Consider the following 23052-nt stretch of genomic DNA (forward strand, 5'->3'; position numbering starts at 1 on the left):
GACAGGGACGCTACCCGAGCTGAGGGGCCCCACAGCAGCGGAACGGGAGCTTCGGGGAGGCCGCGGCCGTGGAAGAGGAGCCACGGCAGGCCGGAGGGGGGCTCGGCGGGGCAGGCCGGGCTGAGGAGTAACGGCCGCGTGGGGTGGTGGTGGTGGTGGGTGGGTGGGTGGGTGGGTGGGTGGTGGTGGTCGTGGGGGGGGGGGGGCGGCTGCCGCGCTCGGCCGCCGCGTTGCCCCGTGGAGGCCGCTGTGGCGCCGCGTTGCCCCGGCGACCGGTTCGGCGGTGCTGGGGGCGGCCCCCAGCGCGGAGGCCGGCGCCGTGGGGGCCCCGGGGCTGCCCCGGCCCGGGTGCCGCGGCGCTCGGCCCGGCAGGCAGGGCGGCTTGGAGGAGGAGGAGGAGGAGGAGGAGGAGGAGGAAGCTGCGCCGCGGGAGCGGGACGGGGGCGGGGAGCGTCACTGTACCGCAGCCACCGTCCCTCCTCCCGGGGTGGGAGGGCAGAGGCGGCACCCGGGCACCGCGGCGAGGGCCCGCCCGGCTCCGTCGGTGCGGAGCGGGCACCGCGCTGAGGGATTCCCGCCGCGTCCCCCTTCCCCGCCACACCGCACCCCCCCCCCCCCCCCACCGCAGCCAAGGGGGCGGCCCGCGAAAAGGGGAAACTTGGCTCGCAACCCCCCCCCCCCCCCCCCTCCGCCTCCGCTGAGGTATCAGCGGCTGCCGCGCTCCTGCCCGCCCGGGCCAAGCGGAGAAAGTTTGGCGGCGGGAGGCCCGGCGGCGGCGGCGGCGGCGGGAGGTGCCGCAGTGTGTGCGCCGGGGCTGGCGGCGGCGGGAGCGCCCGGGGCGGGGGGGGGGGCGCTGCGCCGAGCCGGTCCTGCCTCCTTCGGCGCGATGTGAGGCTCGGGGAGAGCGAGCGTCGGCTGCCGCGGGCTTTAGTTGTTACATGCGTCCAATAATCTTCTTCTCCAAAATGGATTTTAGTCAGAGCAATTTATTCGGATACATAGAAGACCTGCAGGAGCTAACTATTATAGAGAGGCCAGTACGCAGGAGCCTGAAGGTATATGCTTCAAAATAGAACGATGCTTTAAAATCCGTTTGAAATGGTGTCTTTTTATTTATGCACAGCTAACTGAACAGGCAGTTTATTTTTGCACAGCATCAGGATACTAAAAATTGTTTTCAGTCATTTTGGAATAAACAGTCTCGCATTCTGTACAGCAGGGGCTTAATATTTTCAGTATGAGACTATTAAGCTGGAAAAAAAATAGACTAATTTAGGTCTTTAGATTAATTCATATGTGACTTGTTTATACTTTAAGTGATTGATAGTGATGGTGTCTGACATGGAACTGCACTTCTATTACATTCCATCTTTTCCTGGTGAAAGATTTATTTGATTGAATACGAAATGCTGGCTAGAGATTTCAAGGATTAAAGTCAAATTACTGATGGAACTATCCCTGGGTATGTGGGGAGGAAGGGGTTGTTTTAAGAAGATTAAAAAGATAAAATAGTGAGGCATTGTAAACTCATAATCTCTATTTCACGCTTGACAGACACCAGAAGAAATAGAAAGATTGACAGTTGATGAAGAACTCAGTGATATTGAAAGGGCTGTTTATCTACTCAGGTATTTGCTAAAATACTACTGTGAAACATTGCTGACCATCATGCTTACATACGGCTTTTTCAGTGCCTTACTCTTTATTTTCTGTCCTTCAGTAGTAGTTTTATTACTTTCTGCTACGTTAAACGTATAGGCAAGATAAAAATAGGTACTGGTTTTTTTTCAAAAAAATGCATAGAACAGGATGCTTGCGTACGTGTATAAACATTTATTTTTTGAGTTTCTAATATGGCCCTCACCAACACTGAGTAGTACTTCATCTTCTTTTCCCCTGCAGTTGATCTTGCAAGATGCCATGAGTGTTAACATTAATAACACCGATCACTCAGTGACTTCATGCTCACTCTAAGGCATGAGCAGTTACCACAGACTGACAACAGAGCTGCTCGAGCATACTGTGTATGTCTGGGCTTTCAGAAGAGAAAACTTGAGAGATTAGTTTTATAGTCCTTAGCAAATACTGTAGAAGATACTGTATTAATACTTCCCTGTGTTCTGGTTATCATTTGACCTCCTTTTTGTTGTTCTTTATTTATTTGCAGCTACTCGAATAACTTAAATTTTGGTAGGTTAAAATATAGATCTTTCAACTATGGTGTAAGTTATCTTTGAGAGCAGAAATGTTCTGAGGGATGTTGAATTGAATATGCATTTTTAAACAATACCTAATAATTAGAGAACCAGATGCAGCTCCCTCTTAGTTTGCCTATTCTGCTATTTTAAGTGCTCTTCTAGTCTATGCCTGTTGTCAATGTTTAGGGTAGATATTCTCAGTGCCTTAGTTTTCTCTTTGTGGGGTGCATGGCATTATTTTTAGGTAAGCATTTTTGTCCATTCATACTACTTTTGATACTGAGTTTTGTTTATGTTTTTTTTTTTTTTTTTTTTTTTTTTTTAATGCTGAACTTTAATAGTGGATTTAAAAATCTTGCTTTGATAATAGTTCCTGTAATCAAAGCAGTCTGTTGACTCTAGGGAAATTCAGAGGAAACGGTTTGCATGTGGCGGATATCATTGCAAAGGATGCATATAAATTTTGCTTTTTTACCTCACAGCAATCAGCATAGTTGACTTTTTTTTTTTTTTTTTCCCTTTCCCTGTGTGGCAGCAAATTTCTTTGCTCTTTCCCCAGTTAAAGATCACGTTTCCAGCAATGTGTCTTTACTGGATCACTGCCTTGTTAAAGGGTAAAAGGTTCCACTTCATATCTTTAATCTTACTAATTGCTTTTCAACCTGGCCTTGAACTCCTCCTGACATCTTCATCTGCTTTCTCTCTACTTGAGCAGCTGTTCTAGAGCCATAATATTCTTTTCCTTGTGATGAAGTTTTCATTCTTATCTCTGCATTGTCCTCATTGATGAAAGGTAGCTTCAACTCTGCTTGATAAGGCAGAGTGTTTGCAGGGCACAATCACTTGCTGTGATTGTCCAGGTATGTTAATACAATAATTAAGTGGAAGCTTTTGCTGTTCAATAGCATATTACCTTCCCTGGACTGAGTGGAGTATAAGCAAACAGAGTTGAAAAGCTGCCTGTAACACAGGCAGTATCCTTTATATAATGTACAAAGGTATGTATTTTTGCATTGTCTGGCATTTTTTTAATCTATTATAATACAATACCCCTGCCTCTTCCTGTTTGATGATAATGTCAGAATGGTCTTTTCAGGCCTCATTTTCTCACACAGATGCATTATTTACTGTCCTTCAGGTTGTCCCTTATGTGGGACTCTCCTTGATGTTATTCAAAAAGCCACTGCCTTTTGTGAAAATCCCACTATAAAAATTGCTTTGGTGAGATTGAAATGAATTGTTAATGATGTCTGTGTTGTGCTTCATTTGGAAAGGATGAGGCTATCCCCATATACATTAAAAAATATGCAAGAAGTAGAAAGCAAATCTCTAAATACTACAAATAGTATCAAAATACTTAATGTGGTGTCACATTGTTTTATATATTGTCACTTATTTGTGTAACCCTAATCTGCAAATTGGAGATTTTTAATTTACTGAGGAAGGTACCTTTAGTGTTACACAGTACAATGGAGTTGACTAATGCTGAGTGAAACCTTTGTGTGATACAACAAAGCTAATGTTTACTAATTATTTTCCATGAAAGTCCTAAAAGAGTCCTCACATTTAAATGGCTTTCATTCTGAACAAAAAAGCTCAACCACTTTGTTCTCTTTCCGCGTCCTCCTTTCCCTCGCCAGACTGCCCCCAACTTCTCCCCAAACTTGAACTTGGATACACTGGGCTGCTTGTATGCAGAGTTGTATGTTTAGTAGATTCTTGCTTTTTACAGATTTCTGTTTCTGAAGTTGTTTACTATTGTACCCTGAAAACAGATACACTGACATCGTAGTTGGAGAGAATAGTACAGCCTTTTACTGTCTGAGGTTATTGGTGTCTGAGTAGTGTTTTTTGTTTGTTTTGTGTGTTTGTTTTTTTTTTTTTTTAATCCCCTTCCCCCGTGACTGATTCTTGCTATACCGTGGATATGAAGAGGTATTAATTTCCCAACTCTCATCAGTTTCCTCAGTTCATTCTTCTTTTTTTCACCTCTTGTATTGCTTCTCATTTGCCAGTAATATTATGGAGTTTCTGGCATGCTCTTTTACTTCTTGATACTGTAACCTTATTTGTTTTGCTCATCTAGTATGTATTTGTATCCTTCTAATGATTATTTTGTATTTCTGCATTGTCTTGTCTGTCTGTATCCAGCCATGAGGTATGGTGATAGATTTTGTAAATTTCTGTTTATTGTCTTCTAAATATAACATAAATATTTGTCTGCAAATGTTCTTAGCACATGGTGAGTACACTGACACATTAACTCTGTTTGGAACCTCACTGTCATAGGAATCTGCCTTCATTTTAATCAGTTTTCTGTTGCTACTTATCATAGTTTGGTTTTACATTCTGAAGTGCTAATTGTAATTTTGATAAGCCTAACAAGTTTTTGTTTTATACATATATTACTATTTTTAGGGGATGGCTTCTTTCAGTCTCCCCTTTTCTGCCATACTATTCTTCAGATAACTGTGTAATGATGTAGATTGACAAGATGATCTAGCTAAAGCTGATCATTTTTAGTCGGATTAGTTTTCAGCTAAATCAACTTCTTGATTTGGCTCATCATGTGGATATAGAAACAATTGTGCAAGCAAGAGAAAAGGACTCGGTGGCTCTCCTGGTGGCCAGAGTCACTTTAATATGACATAAGCATGGGTGAACTTCAGCTTTAGATCACTGTTGCCCAGAGTTCTCAGTTTTAATTAGGCAACATTTTGCAATTAGCCTGAGCAAGTTCTAATTTAGTAAGAATGTGGTAGCGAATTGGACTGTCATTTGTTGTAATCTCAGTTAACCTTGATTCTGGTTGAGGAACTGGGCTTCCTTAGGCCAGGTTGTCAGGGATGTTTATGAACTTGCCATGGAAATCAAGTGGCTTTAGGTAGCTGAAGCAGGAGAGGTGTCTGAGTGTCTAGGATCTTTGTTTTAGAGCTTCAGCCTGAGTGCTTGGGGGGTTTCTGGAGAGTCTAACTGGCGTCACTGAAGAACTGCATTCTGATGGTATTTTGGGTGTTGCTGGCCCAACAGCAGAACAAGGAGAGCAAAAGAGCTATGTGCAGCTCAACCGTGTTGGTTTCAAGATTGGTGGTTTATCATAAACCCATCAGCAGAGTAAGACAAGCTGTCGGACTTTGCACTGGACTGACTGAATAGTTTGCATTCCGCTTCAGGCCATCGTGACCTCTACCAGGACAGTGGCAATAAGCAGCTCGGGGACTGTAATTTTTATTCCTCGTATGAACTTTTGCCTGTAGTCTTAGTTTCTGTGTCGACTGATGACTGATTGATGTTATTCTTATTTGTTTCACTGCAGCTCACCCTTTTCTGGCATACAGCCAATAGCAAAGCATGTGTGCTTTGCCTGATGTGAATCTGGTGTGGATACAAGGATGCTTACTGGCACGCACACTGTAGCATGGTTTGTTTTCTGAGGGCTTTTCTGACAGATTTCCCTAGGGGTTTTACATTGCTGTGTGTACTTTATTATTTCGTGTTCAGCTACGTTTTGCTTATTTGTGCCTGCTCAGTGTTAAAGCTCCTAGGCCTTGACATTTCTGTCATACTCAAAATAACAGGGTAATGATGAATTATCAAGGTGGAAGATTGAATTATTCACCCTTTTGGGAACATACTGTGATTTGGTTTTGGAGTGATCCTATCTCTCAGTTTAGAAGTCAACACAATCCCCCTCCAAAACATTTAGCACACTTTCTGAAGACACAATAGATAATTTATCTAGATTGGAAAGAATTCAATGCCTACAAAGTTAGCGTGTCTTTTTTTTTTTTTTTTAAAAAAAAAGTTGTACTTTGGCTAGAGTATTCTCAAATTCTAAACAGCTTCTTATACAGTGTATGCTGTTAATTATGAGTGTCAAAATCAGTACTATTTAAAAGATTTAAAAAATTTTCCTTCCATTTTTCAGTTGTCTTCACGTTAGTTTTGGAGATTCTCTTTTCTCTGTAGGTGCAGGCAATCCACCTTTGAATTTAAATCAAAGCTTTCATTTAAATGTAACTTTAGGAGCTGATTTTCTAATACAAACATTGTGTCATTTTTTTGTGTGTTACATAATCATGAGAACTGGCTACTCTCCCGATTACATAGCTTCTGAACTTATGGTCCTGATGCATACATAATATACTGAAAGATCCAGCTGTCATGCTAAGCACATTGGAAAATAATTCTTCCAACTATACTGGCAAGATGTAAATACCAACACAACAATTATTTCTTCAGTCCAGTCTTCTCCTCCCCCCCCTTTTATTTTGTAAATTACAACTTAAATTTTATAAAAGTTTAATTCCTGTTTCACTTAGTTGGACAGATAAATTGATTGCTTGACCTTGAATCCGTTATGCAAATAAATGAATATATATGAAATTGTTTCTTTCACCTTAAAGTGGAAGGTGTACCTGTAGTCTTCTGAAATTATGCTGTCACATACTTTTATTAAAATTTAGATTTGTGCACATACTTCTGCTGATCATATTAGTTGAGTTGAAACTACAGCTGAGGAACCAGCTGTAAGTATACAGAGCAGTTAATGTAGTGCTCTGAGAAACTTCGGAAAAAAAAAAAATGAGAGAGAAAAATCTTTATTTAAGTTTTCTTTTTTTTGGGCCGCAGTTAGTGCAGGAAGATGGCAGTGCCAGTCCTCTCCCCATTGTAGCATTTGTGCTATGCTTGCCATTGTGCCCGCACAGCACATTGGGGAATTTATCTGATGCAAACCACGAAAAATTATGGTTAGTTTTAAAACGGATCGACTGTTTGGACTTTGTGCACCTGAAAAAAGCCTTGTGCCAGCACAAGAGAAGTTGGAACAGTGCTTGGGAGTGAGTGAAATATCTTTGAGACTTGCGTTTGGCTGGCTTATGGTATTCATGAAGAAAAGTTTCCTGGTGTGTAGTTTCACAGTCGGGTTAAGCTGAATGAAGCTCTTCTTACATGAGAAAAAGTAGCTCTTCCTTCCTTTCCTTATGTGTCTGCGTGGTACTGATAAATTTTGTGTGCCAGCACTAATGCTATTTCAGCCATGGAGTCTCGGTCAGGTTAGGGAATTGATGCTAATTCTAACAAATTTTTCAGGTACTTGCTTCCAACAAAATGTGCAACTGCATGACTGCTCATGCTACTATAAGCAGGAGCATGAACAGAGAAGGAGTCATTCTCCCATCAGTAGTAGGACAAATTTAGTTCCAATCACGCTAATCTTGAATCTATACTTTGAATCTGTGAAGTCAAATACTGATTGAAATGGTCAGAGAGTAGACAGTATTATCTATAGTGTATTTAATGAGCCTTTTGACATCAAATGGACTTCTGGAAGTATACATGAGAGCTGAGATGTGTGAAACCAGTGGTAACTCTTCCTCATGCATTGCCAAATTCTCTTCTGGAGATGCCAGTTATATTTCAGAGCATCTTTGTGCGTGACATAATAAAGAGCAACTAGGTAGTTGTATGGATGACTTTTTTTAATAGTAAACACAATTGAAAGAGATGTGGTTTTTCTTAACTTCTAAAAATTGTTCTGTTGCCTTGGGAAAACCTTATCATACCCTCCTAGAAAAGATCTACATAGAAATATCCAACTAAGTATTTACAATGTTTTTTTCTTTCTACATGACAAATCCCATACAGGAATAACATGTTGCCCAGCAGGAGACTGAGTTTGTTTTAGTTTTGTTTAGATGAGCACTGGCATTTAATAAATAACTTTAACAGCTGCACAGTTCATTTTGAGATGGCACATAATTAATGTGTAAGTACAATAATTCTCCTTTATATCACCTTCCTTAGAAAGCTCCAAGTATTTATAGCAACATTTTGAACTTCTAAGGAGCTTTTATCCTCATGTTGTTCGATATCACTAATTTATGTTTGTATCCTTTGCCTGATTTGGCAAGAGATAATAGTATTGCACTAGTTTATGTTAAGACCTGGAGATGCATGTGGTGGAAACCGCATGAGGATGTAGATGGGAAGATGCAATGTTTTGTATTAGAATATAGCGAAGGTACAAACTCCTCAGAGTAGGTCAAACTGTCCCTTTCTGGCAAGTCTGAGAACGCTTTCACACAGCGGTGCCCTAAAATATGACGACTGTCATATGCTAGTGCCTGAAAGAAGTATCTGGTGGATTTTCTCGCAGACTCCTCCTGGTGTTTTGAGGCCTGCTGTGTTGTAGGCATATGGAGCCCTTCACATGTCATGGCATGATGCTTCCATGGCCCTGCACTCGGACTCTACTTCATTTGTTGCCGACAGAGAGAAGCAGCGGCAGTTAATACTGGTCCAGCTACTCTTCCCCTGATAGCAGTAACAGGCATTTCAGTTTTGTGAACAGCGGGATAGTAGCATGCACCTTTACCTGTGTCAAAAATGTGAGTACTCAGAGACTCTTCAGAATAATGATTCTTAGTGCTGATACACCACATATTTTTACAATCAGAGCTCTTTTAGATACTCATCGAAATCTCCACAAAGCGAAGCAGATATCACTCCATTATGTATTGGTTCACATTGCTGCACTTTGTAAACTTTGTGTGAAGAGACGTTGTTTTACTGAGGTGAAATTCTGATCATAATTTAGGGACTTCAGGAACTAGGACTGCAGGTTTGGGCCTGTGTCTGTGCCTCAGCTGATATGCTATGAGAGGAATAATTTGGAATGAGACAAGAAGTAGCTTCACTGAGATTTAAAATGAATCCTGTTCTCTGGAGCATACTTGTAGAACTGTTTTATTTAGCTATTTTTAGAGTTAAGTTCAGTAATGTTAATGTTTTTGTCTTTGTTCCACCGGCTGCTAGTCTAAACGCCAATACTGTGGTAAAATTACACTGGATCTTTGTCAAGCCTCAGACCCCAAAGTTTTATGTCACAGGAAAGAAACCAGGGTTATTTCATCATGTAAACAGAACTTTTTGCACTGGGAAAACAGAATGAGAATGTAGACAGGTCTTGAGATGAAGGAAGTCAAGGAGGTCTCCCTTATTCATTGAGAAGTTCTCCTACTTTGGTAGGGCTGTCTTGTTTATTCGTTCAGGGGCAGCTTTTTGTATAAGAGAAGTTCTCTTTAGGTCTTGAAGACAAACCGAGAAGGAAATTGGAAGTGATTTCTATAGTGAGGGTTTCTATTGACATGGTCTGGCAAAATCTGTATTACAGCTAAAGAACCAACTGTTTAAATGATACAGAATTATAGGACTATGTGCCCGAAAAAAGAAGTCCCCTTCCAAAAACTGATGCCACAAGTGGCATCTCTAACCAAAGACAGAGTTATGCCCTCAGGGAAGGATTTTTAAAGATAGGCTGGTGATGCAAAAGTACCAAAAATGTTTTCATTTGAACACGATAGTGATGGGAATGCTACCTAACTGAGTTCTCGAAACTCACACTTTGAGAATTAACATGTCACTGGCATTCTTACATTTTGAGTCCCCCTTCCTCCCGCCCCCGCCGCAATGTATAATTACCTTCCTAGATCAGGTTGTGTATGGGTCTTTCCAGTCTGAACAATAACAGTATCCTTAGCAGGATTTGAAAATAAGGGTTCTCTAACTCCTACGCCTCAGTCTGTTAAAACTAGTTTTAGATGTCTATCACATTCACTGCAGTTGAAGTTGTTCCTCTCTCCGTGAATAACCTTGCTGGTCTCACTGAGACACCTCTTGACAAGATGGAGTTTTTCCCATTGAATGTTAATTCCCTATAGCCTATCAGATGATCACCCCGTCTCCAGAAGAAAACTGTCTTTCTGCTTTATGAGTCATAATAAAACAGAATGAGAAAAGAGACAAAGAGCCACTTGGAAACTTCTCTGCTAGATGTCTTAGATACATCTTTCTGAGGCATGCTTTATTGCCTCTGGCTGATACTCTTATACAAGCAGGAATACATACCAGATGTTTCATATCCATGTTATTATTTGAATGGACTCTTGATGATGCAGGTATTATTACTTAAATTCTACCTTCGAGCTTCCTTTGCACTCAAATAAATGTTTCTGCATGGTTTGTTTTTTTTTTGGCAAAGCATTCCCTACAAGGGGTTAACGTTAAGGAATAAAAATACCGGGCTCTGGATATATTCCTGTGTGTCTTGGTAGCGGTTGTTTCAGGAGCAGTTTTCTTTATTCCATGTTGCGTGGCTGTGGGTTCTGAGAATGTGTACAACTCTCATGTGCAGATGAGCTGAGTCATTCCTTGTCAGTCGTATCAATTCACAGCAGGACCGAGGGGAATTGCTATGCTTTCTCAAACTCGTTTCCAACAATAATTAACGTCTTGACTACCTACCCCTTACCTACTAAGGGATTGTAAATACCTACCCCTTTCCTTAACAGAGTCTACAGACAGGCAGTACTTCCTAGTCACTGTATAATTCCAAAATTACGCATTCTTTGTTTACAGAAACATGCTACAGAGTGATTTTTAGTCCCAGTGTTTCTCTAATTTCTACTTTCCTGTTCTTCCACTGTTCTTAAATTTACTATAGCATAAGAAAGACAGATTCAGACTGTCTGTAAGGAGGGATATATGAACTGCCATGAATAGAATTGCATAATTTGAAGTATGTATGAATCCAAGCTGAGTATAGTAACTAGGGGTCTTGTTTTACTGACTTTATCTACTTAGGGTAGCCAGAAACATATTTGTAGGTCTTCAGATATTTTTTTAAAACTTATGTTTTCTGTAAGATTATATAAATAAAGCTGACCAGCATCACCAAGTCAAAATAATGTATAATAATGAAGAGAGACTGAAGCCTTAAAGAGCATAGTCTTACATTTTTTCTAATGGGGAAGAAAAAAAAAATTATCCATTCTTCTTGTCCTTGCCCATTTTTCAATAATCATCCAGTTTAAGAGAATTCTTCTGGCTTTGCAAATAGATCAATATAGACATTTTAAAAACCTGTGAGAAAAATGCCTTAGGAAGTTAAGTCTTCCACTTGATCGTAAAAAAAAAAAAACTAAAACAGGATTATTTTTTTCTTTCTCTACTTTATCTTAAGTCAGAATGATATAATTGATTTTTATTTTTTTAAACTGCAGTGCACTGTAACTTTGAATAAAATTGCAGAAGTTGCCACAGGGTTTTCTATGGCAGTTCAGGAGCATGAGGAAGGGCATAAGCAGAAAGTCTTGTAGCTCCTGTTTTTTTCCTTATGAAAATCACTTTACATACAAATTGTCAGTTATGTCCCCATTTTTCTGCTTATGAGAATAGCTCTGTGTACAAATTGTCAATCATTCCCCTAGTAAAAAGCTTTGAGTCCACGTTTCTTGAAGTAAAACCAGTGAATTAATTTGGGTGGGACAATTAGTCCCCCTCCATATCCCCCCCAATGGTTATTGTTGAACAACAAAGAACAACATTAAGCACCGGAGCCATCAGTTTATGATAAGATTAAACAGAAATGGTTCAAAGCTGCCTATGTAACTCCAACACATTGCCCTTTAGCAGTTGGAGAAGAACAGGAAAGTTGGGTTCAAGCTGGGTCGAAGCATTGATAACTCAATTGATATAAACAGAGCTGCACAGTAGAAGTGCTGTTGCACTCAGTAACACCGATACATTTTGCTGGCAAGGGGTTATGTCTGCAAAATGGGATGATTTATTGTTTGCCTGTGCTGTGTGAGAAGTGCAGCTGACCAGCTTATGGCCTGACTTTTCAAAGTAGTATATATATATTTTTTTTTTTTTTTTTTTTTTTCCCCCCTTCTCCTTTTTCCTTTTACTCTTCCCCCCTCCCACTCCCCCCTCCCCGTGAAATTGCTTGGTAACTTCTGTTACCAAGAGTATCCTGAGAAGGCTAGATTAGGGACAATAAGGAAATACTTTAAAAATGCTATGTTGGTTTTTTTTTTTTTTTTTTGTAAACATGAGTTGATTGTATTGTCTCTGACAGGATAGACGGATGTGAAAGAGAAATGTGAAACGCATCTGTTTTAGTATACATCTTTACATGGTAATATTACTTACATTGTTGTGCAGGCCTGAAGATAAAAATGCTGGCTTTAAAGGGAGAAACAGAAAAGATGCCATTTTCACTGCTGAAATTGTAACTGAGCTTTTTGAGGAGGAGGATTTATGTCCATATTAAATAGCAAACATGAGTCACTGCCTCATTGCTGCTTGCACCAAAATTCTTATGTTATGAACAGTTAATCTCCTTTATGTAATTTAATTTAAAAGCTCAAGATTAGGATACCTATTTCTCTGCCGTTTTGGGAGCTAGAAGTTATTTAGGGTATAGTCTTCATGGCAAGATTTATTTTTGCTTTTTACAACTGTATCAAGTGCTAACCACTAAATCAATGGAGAAAAGAATGATGACTACTTAAAATTAACCTGCTTCTTTAGTACAGGTTTTAACCCACGAGTATGTCTCTTTCTTCTTATTCTTATCACCATGTAAGGCCAATTGAAGATGTATTTTAAGGGTTATTTGTAACTTCTTTTGAATCGTGCATGCCTGATGTATTAAACACAAAGAAAATACTTGCACCATAATTTTGTAATAAATGATTAGGTGCATACTGGTGTGGAAAAATCAGCTCTTAAGGGCAGATAAATACACCTGCATTTTGATCACTTGAACTGTCCCACCAATTTGAAAGCGATGTGTTAAAGAGTAGATAGATCAATAATATCCAGATCTTTCTATCCTACTTATTGCCAATTCGAAAGGCTTTTCCAGAGCCTCATCATACTTCCTGATTAAAGGAAGAGGATGATTTTTAAAAAAAATGAATAAATATTTGGAAAGTAGAAGCTTTTGGATCTATTGTGTATAATGCCCCAGACCTATAAGACCCATGAGTTGAAGAAGATTCTAAGTAGATTTTAGTACTTGCTAGGTCATTTGAAGTGTTCATGGCTCGCCTTCCAAGCTTTTTGTTGACGGGTGAAAGAAGTAGGTATTTTTTTATTCTGTTGCTCCCCCTTTTTGAGTCCAACATATAGAAGATTGATTTTATTTTTCCCCAGATGCTTTCCTTCCCTTGCAAGTGCATACATCTTATTTTCCTTTTCGTTGCCATCATCCCTATAGCTGAGGGTTTGCCTTAAGCTCATTATCTTCATGTGACTACGCACTGAATACCACTGGAGATGGTTTGTGTGACACCTGTAGAGACTGTATGAGTACCGTGATACTTGTAAAGAAGTTCATTAGGAGTTCATTTTCAGTAACAAACAAAGCAAAGGTGGGGGGAAAAAGTGATGTGCAAATGGTACTTTATCAGTGGTTGCCTTTTACTGTAAGTTTTCTTTTTCCATGTTGCTTTTGCTTCCATGTAAGGATTTTGATACTAACATAGTAAATAGATAAGCCAGATGTTCTCTTTGTTAACATTGGTATGCTGTGAAGGTTCTGTGCAGATTTGACACACATTCAAAGGAAAGAGATAGTCTTTTCTTCCAGAGATGATTCTGAACTAATTTTAGTAAATGTGGGTGGAATTACTGGTAAATGCTTTATTTATTCTTTCCATTGCAGAATGTCAAACTCTTTTTGGGATAATTGTACCATTAGAAATAATTTAAAATATGAGTATGTGAGAAAAAAATAGTCTTAACAAAAGGCTGTTTAAGATCGTTGTAGTGATTTTGAAGGTAGGGAACGTTATTGGGATTATAATTACCTAAACCTAGTTGGGTAGGCAGGCGGATTCTGATGCTGTGCTCATAATGATTTTAACAGCAATGTAAATACAGATGAATTATCTGTATATATAATACTAATTTTTATCTACTGTTTGGAATTATTCTGTTAGAGAGCTGGAAATTTGCAAGACTTATGTCATCACTTCAATTTGTTTATGGTGTTAACTGTATCATCTCGTTTGATTATCTGTCCACTCCAAGCTGTATGTCATCAGTGGAACAAATCTCGTGCATTTCTGAGAGCCTCAGACTCTTTCTTCATTTTAATTAAGTAGCTGAATTTCATCCTACTTTCCAAAGTGAACATGAATCAAGTAAAGCACTTTTTTGTTTGACAGAACGTGAATCAGCAACAGCTTGGAATTGAAGTAATTTTTAGTTATTTGCATGTTTACCTCCGAAAGCTGCCTTGGATCAGTGGTCGCTTCTGATGGATGAAATAGCGACACTAGTTAGCTGTTTGACATTGTATTGCTGATGCATGTAACTGCTTCATTCTGAAGTAGATGTCCAATACTACTTGAAAATATTTGAATAATGAACAGAAGGTGAAGAAACAAGCAAGGCTTTCCACTTCCGAGCTGTCTAAAAGCTAGCTTATATGAGGAGTAAGTTCACAGCCTTGTCTTCATTTTCTCATTATTTTTTTTCTTTTGAGTCACCAGGCCTTTTCAGTAGGACAGCAATAATTCAGTAGAAATTTGGTGTTAACTATTTGAAGTCCTTCTGAATTCACAGATTTCCTTGGTTGTGGAAAAAAAATAACTGCTTCTACAGCTAAAGCTTTGAAAGATGTATTTTTCAGTGCTCACAATTTTACTCCCATATTTTTCAAATTGAAACATGAGCTCAGCTTATGTTATTGTATATATCTATTTACCATATCTCTATAGATATATAGATGTATTTCTCTCACACATGGGGGAAAATGCTGTGAGCCATGGCTTCAGACCCTTGGATTCAGACTCTTTACCTTTTTTTATTTGTATTTTCCTTGTGGCTTTTCATTCATTCACTCTACTCATACACTGTACTTTCATTCATTCTGTACTCAACGTTCTTTACAATGTCTCTACTGATCTTTTACATTTGCATTTTCTTTTGATCCAGTCTGTGTGATTTTGAAAATGGGTTGTCAGCTCATGCAAAGTACGGTTTATGTACCATTTGTCTATGTTATAGTGGTTGATGCAGCAGCTTAGATGGTGTTGTTGCCTATTCCAAAAAATTAAAACTTTTTAGGAGAGGGCTTAAAAGTCCTACTTGCACTTTTAGTCATAGAAGGTTATTTTTATTCGAGGCTGTTACCAGGGTCTTCAATATAAAACAAACTCTTGCTTATACAGAAAAGGCTTTTTTAATGAAGCAATGCATATTTTTGTATAGGTATATATAGAGAGACCAGTAACAGTTGTTTTCCTAACCTTTGATGTGCTTTTCCTAATGGTATGCAGAGAAATTTCTAAGGAAATTAGTATAGCGTAGTTAAGTTTTGAATAAATGATTGAAGAGACTCATAGCACAGGATGAAGTGAAGGTATTGATATCTTCTGTTAGACTAGACAGTGCATCTTGAATAAATAGACCATTGTTTGTAGACCTGCAAGTCCATCTTCTAAAGGAGAAGTTGAAATGTACTGATACTGCTTTCCGGATCAAGAACCTTTAAATATTTTTGAGAAGATTCTCATCAACTTCCACAACTATTAGTTAGGGTTGCTGTGAAAAAAACAAAACAAGAAACCCACTGATTGATTCAAGATGGAATATGTTATGGTCAGAAGGGATGAGAATGCGTGATAGAAAGACACACAGATAAGTAATAAAGTGGGAGCTTTTGGATCTATTGTGTATAATGCCCCACACGTGTAAGACCCATAAACTGAGGAAGACTCTAAGTAGATTTTAATACTGATCATTTGTGTTCATCTCTTTCATGCTGCAAATAGATAACTCTGTGGATAAAATACACTGATAGAACAAATAAGACTGGAGAATGAAAAGAGATCCCGTGTTTGAATTAGACTGTAAGATAAATTTAGGTCAGCAGAAGTAATTTACCCTTCTAGAATTTGGTTAGCATCTGTGAATTTTCTTTTTTTTTCTCACTTTCTGTGTAGAAAAATTACAGGCCTTGTACTTTTTCAGAAGACTTCTTATATCATGTAATGCATGCTGTGAAATGACAAATCTTGCTGAAAGTGAAAATTATAACTTCTAAGTCAGTGAATGAGGACTGGGCAGAGGGAAAAATAATACCAGCTACTAGCTCACTTCTCTTATATCACCTTGGAACTGGAAATTGCGTTACCTTGATCATGGAGTGAAAAGACGGGGTTTACTTTTCAAATTTAGACTCAAAATAAAAACCACCAAGATCACTTCTATGCAGAGACCATACAAAATGCAGAACGTGTTATAATTTAATTCATCTAAGGAAGAGGAAACACCTTCTAGGAGATAGTAATGTTGATACTAGGGTAATATTTGAGAGGAAAAATGTGTTCCTTTGAAGGACTTCTTATGTTCTTGAAACTTTTCTTAAAATTCAAAGGAGAAAAGCTTAATGTTTTCTTATAGCAATTAGTATCTAAACTCACATAAACCGATGATATTAGGAAGAATGAAGTTATTCTATCATTATAGTACATTTGTTTTGGCTCAGGAACAGAAAGGAGTATCTGTATGAATTATAAATCCTTTTTCTCTTTGACATTTGTTCATCAAACAAACGGAAATGAGAAACTTCAGTTGACCAAACTGATCCTGGTAAACAAGGTTATTACGAATAAAAAACTACTGTGCAGCTTAATCAGGGTTTTCCATTCTTACTTTAATTGCGCTAGAAATTACATGTTTAATGGTGCATGTTCAGATACGTACTAAGATCAGACTAATTTATTCTCTTTAAATGTATAAATCATGTAGATTTTATTCAGATGTGCTGTAAATTTGCCATGAGCACATATATCTGGGGTAGAAGATCAGGATGATAAGGTGGTTTTGCAAATGAGATTTTAATAGAAAAGCATTACACTGTCAGTTGCAAGGAGATGTTCATGCTGTGATATTATCAGGGCTTCTGACTTCTCGAAAATGGATTTTAATCAGTTGTTACATTTTCAGATTCATTTTATTCTATCTTAGTAAAATTACAGAAGCCTGAAAATAAAGTTTCTTCTCTTTATTTGCTCCAGCTAGACAGGTAACAGAGGGAGGGAGAAAAGGGTTAAAGGACAAAGCTGTTTAATTGTTCTTTGGCCCCATCACAGTCTTGGTCTTTGTTACAGTCTGGTTTATATCCCTATTCTAGAATCTTACATACTGTAATAAATTTCATATGTATGAAGGCTTGCATACATAAATGTTACAGTGTATTAGTACATGTAGAAAAAGGCCATTAGGTTCTAGGGCAATTTTAATTAGTTTGGAGGTTTTTACATATGGTGCCCAGCTAACTGTGGTCTTCAAAAGGTGTTTTGACAGTAAAGAAAGTGCAGCATATGGTTCAGGAGCCCCAGTGCTGTATTTTAATACCTAAGTTTAGTTATGATCTACTGAATGGTTAATATGATACATAGATCTGTAACTATGTATATGTGTATGTCTAAGTGAGTAATGTTTTTTAAATTCTTGTGCTATCTTTTTTTGAGAAAGAAGCCTCTTTTTTTAGCAGCTACTGTACAATGCCAGAAATGTAAGCAGTTTGATACATCAGATATCTGATTTTAGAAGTATATCCCAAATACCTTGTATATCTTTGCAGTTTCAAATCTTAGGGCAAATTATCAGATAAAACATCATTTTGATTGCAGATATTTTTATTTGTCATTTGCAACATGCCGGAGGATAATGTACAAACAAGTCTGTATAGCACTTATGGTCTATAAAGTCTCTCTTGCAATATATAGTTTCAGGACTGTGTTAATATTTGTACAGCTCATGCTTCTCAGTCTTTGTTCAACTGAGGCTCTTAAAGAAAGTTATTTTAATGAAATGACAGGTCCTTCCATGGAACTGCATTCGTTTATAATATTACAGTATATGTCAAACAGATGTTCCGACACTCCTGATATATAATTTATGTTTACAGAAGTATACGTAAAATGTAAGCATACATGACATGAAATAAAAGGAAAGTTACTGCTCTACACTGGTCTTAATAAAGGACTGTACTTTTACAGAAAATACCAGATTGTATTTTATCCAAGGAGTATTCATCTTGAAAGAAAATGAAAATTAGTCTTAAAATCACTCATCTATGTTTGTGATTTCAAGACATTTTTCTACTTTCTAGACTTTTTCCCCTTTTCGTTACCAAACCCCTGAAATTATACAATCAGAGACAAAATTAAAAAATAAAACTTGGAAAAGTGTTAGTTTTTACTTACTAAGAGTAGTATGTAGGAAGCAGTTTAATAAATTTTAAGTCTGTGTCTACCCGTCTGCTCAGCAAAGATTGCTATATAAAAATCTTCACAATAAAAGTAAAGAAGATTCTCTATGGAAATCTTGTGGGCCATGTGCTTTTATGTTATTGACAGAAATACTTATCTGGATTTCTAGTTTGCCTTGACAACCAGTATATTGTACAGGAGAACAGAAATCCTGGAAGAATTGATATTGAATCATTCTGAATAGGCTAAATCCTGTCAGATGCTGAGCTTTTATACAAAGAGGAAATTAAGTTTAGGATTTACGAATCACAGTCACAGAATAGTTTAGGTGGTTGAGGATATCTGGAGGTCATTTGGTCCAATGCCCTGCTCAAAGTAGGGCCAACGTCCAAGTCTAATATAATTTGGTGTTGGATCAGGTTGCTCAAGACATTGTCCAGATGAGTTTTGAATGTCTCCAAGGATCCCCCAACCTCCGAGCACCTTTTTTCAAACTTTGACAATGTTCTTTGTGAATGTCTTTTTCCTAAACCTAATAGTTATTGAATACTTTATTCATTTTTAATAATTTTATTCTAATCCTTCACTCATTGAAGTTGATAAATTTTTACTTCTGCTTGCAGCAAATGGAGATTTAGACCAATGCAGAACATTTTGGAATCTTGCACTGAAAATAATGTCACTTATGGGATGTTAACAGTGTAATCCCCTGTGGCGGTCCATCAGAACTTCTAGGTTTAACAGTGTTAAAGAAAAGTCAGTTTATAAACACAGTGCTTTAGTTAGAGCTTGGGTAAACACTGTACCTCAGCTTTACAATGCTGTATTCTGCTCCTGTCATCATGTTTTGCAGGCTAGTGCAAATGAAGGAGAGAGAGATGTAAATCTATCCTCTTTTTCAAACTCCTTTGTGGTAATATTTGCTTGTGGAACATTCAGTGACTAATCTTCTTTCCTCATGCTGTAGAAGGAGCTGTAGTCCTTCATTCCATTTCCAGATACAAATGTTCCTAATTGAGTACCCAGGGACCTTTTAAGCTTTTTTGTTCCTATTTTGCGTAATCTGTTTTTAAAAATACTTTAAAAATTAAACTTAAATTGAACTTTTAAGCATCCATTTTAAGAAGTTAGTTATTTTAAAGATAAGAAATCTTATTGTCTGCCCTGAGCTTGCTGAAAGTTTGCAAACCTGAAAACACCTATCCTGAATATAATCACAGAATCATAGTGTAGTTGTGGTGTGGAAGGACCTCTGGAGATCATTTAGTCCACCTTCCTGCTCAAAGCAGTGTCAGTGCAATATATTTAGGATCTTGTCGTGAACTCAGGATTTTGAGTCTTAAGGATGGAGACTCTACCACCTGTCTGGGCAACTCATTCCAATATTTGAGCACTTTGACACAGAACTTTTTTTTTTAAGGTTTAACTGGAATTCCCTATGTATTGAATTTGTCCCTGTTGTCTCTTGTGTTGTCACTGGGCACCACTGGGAATAATCTGCCTTCTTTACAGCCTCATGTCAAATTTTATACCAGTTAAATAAGGCCCCCAAGACTTCTCGAATCTAAAAATTCCTGTTGTCTAAACTTCTGCTCAAATGCTAGATGCTCTAATGATTTCCGTGGCCCTTCGATGGACTCACTGCTGCCTGTCCATGAGTTTCTTGTGCTGAACAGAGGAGAATAATCCCCTCCCTTGAGCTGCTGCTGCTGCTCTTCCCAGTGCCGCCCAGGATGCTGTCAACCGCCTTTGCCGCAGGGACACGTTGGTGGCTCCTGGTCAGCTGCGTGTGCACTGGGACCTCCAGGTCCTTCCCTCCCAAACTACTTTCCAGTTGGCTGGCCCCCGGCCTGTGCTGGTGCACGGGGTTGGGTTATTCCTCCACAGCTGCAGGACCTTTATTTCCCGCTGTTGAACTTTGTAAGATCCCTTTTGGTTTGTTTCTTCAGCTTGTTGAGGCGGCACAACCACCTGATCCGCGAACCCCTCCTCCCCGTTTTGTGTCACCTGTATACTGGCTGAGGGTGCACTCTGTCCCATCATCCAGGTCATTATTGAAAACATTAAACAGTATGGTGTAGATTCCTGAGATAAACCACTCGTGGCCGGTTTCCAGCTGGCTGCCTTGCCACTGATCATAACCCTTGAAGAGCCAGTTTTCAGTCCACATCATTTATCCAGCTTGTACTTCATCAGTTTATCTATGAGGATGTTACGGGAGACAATGTCAAAAGCCTTACAAAAGTAAGTTAAACAGCTTCCACCATCCAAGGCAGTCATCTCGCCGTAGAAGGCCGTCAAGCTGGTTGGTCAGTCATGATTTCCTCTTCACAAATGCAGGCTGACTACTCCCAGTCACTTTTGGTTTTGTCCTTTGTATGTTTGTAAATGGCTTCTAGGAGGATTTGTGCCAGTCTCAAGGCAGTCTCAGTTATAATGTAGACTGTATTTTATGAGGATAGGAAAAAAACCAAGTAAATCTAAAGGCAGGGGCTAGAGGGAGAGGCTTAGTGCTAGGCTTGCACTTGAGAAATACCAGCTCTTCTGTGAGCCTTGTAGTTAGAGCAGCTCTGGTCCCGGCGGCTGGCAGCGAGCAGCTGGTGTTGCAGAGGCAGTACATGTTAGGGCAGAAGTGTTCAGGCACAACAGCTTTCTCCCCTGGTTGAGGATTTCCAGCATTGTAAAGTCACTGGGATCTCCTGTAGGATAGAAGATGAGTCCTGAAGTTTAATATTTAAATGATATTAAAATGTTATTATCTATGTGGATTTTGCTAGCACAAAAGAGGTTGAGCTAAATTGCTTCTAAGTATAGGGCTCTGTTGAGTTCTTCTACAGTTAGCACTATTAATAAAGGAATAGCACCTTCATTACATTGAGCTTACCGTGACTCTGAAGTAAAGATTTAGCATTTATTTTAATATATTTAGTAGTACAAAAATATCTAAATCTGAGCATTTACCAATAATTCACTGTATTCCTGAAGTCTTTAAGATTTAAAGGAAATCTATGGTGCAGCTCCTTTGGTAGAAATAGGAGAAAAATCTTCTGCAGTTGGAAAATTACAGGCTGTGTAGGTGTTGAAATGCCTCCTGCTTCACATTCTTAATTGGCAGCAAGCCAGATACTAAGCATTTCTGGTTTAAAGGGAAATGCTTCCATTTTCTTTACATTTCTGATGGATGAAGGTTGCACTTTGGTTGCATTTTTTAGCAGATAGGATTTCTTCCATCTTGATACAAAATGGATAAAATTTTCAATTAAATAGCTTCTCCAAATTGCCTTGATCTTTTGCATTATTGCCGGATAATACAAAGGTACGCATCTTTTCCTTGCAAGTTGTATTGTAAGAAGTGGGCCTCATCCACCCTGTGACCTTTTTCTACTCTGGGAGCTCTAGATTTCTCAGTCCTGCTTTAAAGCTTCGTTGGAATTAGTATGTGATACTCAGAGAAGTCTGCTATAAACATGAAAGGCTTTAATATTCATGGCTTTAAATTAGATAATAAAATGGTTTTGAATAATGAAAAAATATTGCAAGCTGTAAATAGATCAGTTATCAATCATTAAGTTCATTTTCAGTGGCTGACAGAATACTGTCCTTTCACTGAATGTAAATGTTAATGAGAGACGTGTTTTTATTGAGAGAGCTCATACCTGTTTACCAAATAGGATTGCAAGGATGCTGATACTAAAATCAGTCTAAAAAATTCGTACTCTCATCCATTCTTCCTGGTTTTGAATGGCGTTAAAAAGGGCTTTGGTGTAGCTTTGCCCTGTCAAAACTTGTCAACATTCTTGTGTTTACAGAAAACATTTAGAAATATGGAGGGGTATATATAGTAACTAGCCAGAAAATTGGTTCCTGATACTTTTTAAGAAAGTCACATCAGCTTAATTTTACATTAATAGTAGTCTTAACAGATGATTAAAAGACTACAAAAATAGTGATACATTTTCTCAGTTGGAATACACACCGTATTTAAAAAAAAAATATGCAGTATTGAGTTAGTATTTCCTGTATTCCTGAAGTAAGGTGTATACCAAGAGAAAAAGATAACCCATTTTCAGAAAACACAGGAAATTATGATTGTTTTTATTCTTTGTCAAGACTTTTACTCTTGACCTTGAAATTATGTAAAAATTTGTCTTATTTTCAGCCTGCTGAGGTTTTTTAATCAGTATCTTTGTCTTTACACTCCGATATTGTGAATTACAGTGGAGTTTTTTTACATCTGTGTTGAGCTCCATCCCCAGCTGTAATTTTGTTCGCTCTTTATTTTTGTAAATGTTTGGGCACAATAAAGGTGAAGTTTCTGCTCTGGGAATGATTCCCAGGTTTTGCTCAGCAGGTCAGAATGTTGCAGCCCTGATGACAGCAACGTGTGATAACCTCAGCACAGTGTTCACGGATTTCTTCTCACTTGTTACTCGTCATAGGATTTATGATAACTCTTCTATTTGGGTTATTATCTTTCTAAAATTTATGGTGTATATGGTCCATTAAAAAAGAAAAAAATACTGGTTCCTGGCATTTGTGGTGTATAGCAGCCATTTAGAGCAGTCATTGCCATGACTAAGTTTGTGATGGATCCTTCTTGTTTGTTCTGGAACTCAGGGAGGTAGTAATGTTTTATTTTGTCCCAAATTAGTCCTGTGAGTTAGGTGCTATAACCACACCAGCATTTCTGAAGATGTTAATTCAGGTTCAGATTGGACCTTAGGAAAAGGTTCTTCACTAAGAGGGTGGTCGGTCACTGGAACAGGCTCCCCAGG

At 38.5% G+C, this 23052-nt stretch overlaps 1 protein-coding gene across 4 annotated transcripts in view; it reads left to right on the top strand.

Annotated features, from left to right (window-relative positions):
* Nucleotides 1-408: 408 nt before the first annotated feature.
* Nucleotides 409-23052, top strand: part of PPP4R4 (protein phosphatase 4 regulatory subunit 4) — a 72739-nt gene continuing 50095 nt past the window's right edge. For 2 of the 4 annotated variants that reach the window (XM_033010563.2, XM_033010566.2), the window contains exons 1-2: nucleotides 410-1055; nucleotides 1555-1628. In XM_033010563.2, the coding sequence (XP_032866454.2) occupies nucleotides 939-1055; nucleotides 1555-1628 (191 nt within the window). In that variant the 5' untranslated portion in view covers nucleotides 410-938. Of the gene's footprint in view, nucleotides 1056-1554; nucleotides 1629-23052 lie in introns of all 4 variants that reach the window. The other 2 variants (XR_004409646.2, XM_033010565.2) reach the window with 2 other exon arrangements.

Source organism: Tyto alba, unplaced genomic scaffold (assembly GCF_018691265.1).
Source record: "Tyto alba isolate M040663 unplaced genomic scaffold, T.alba_DEE_v4.0 Super-Scaffold_18, whole genome shotgun sequence".
In the NCBI taxonomy this organism is placed as follows: domain Eukaryota; kingdom Metazoa; phylum Chordata; class Aves; order Strigiformes; family Tytonidae; genus Tyto; species Tyto alba.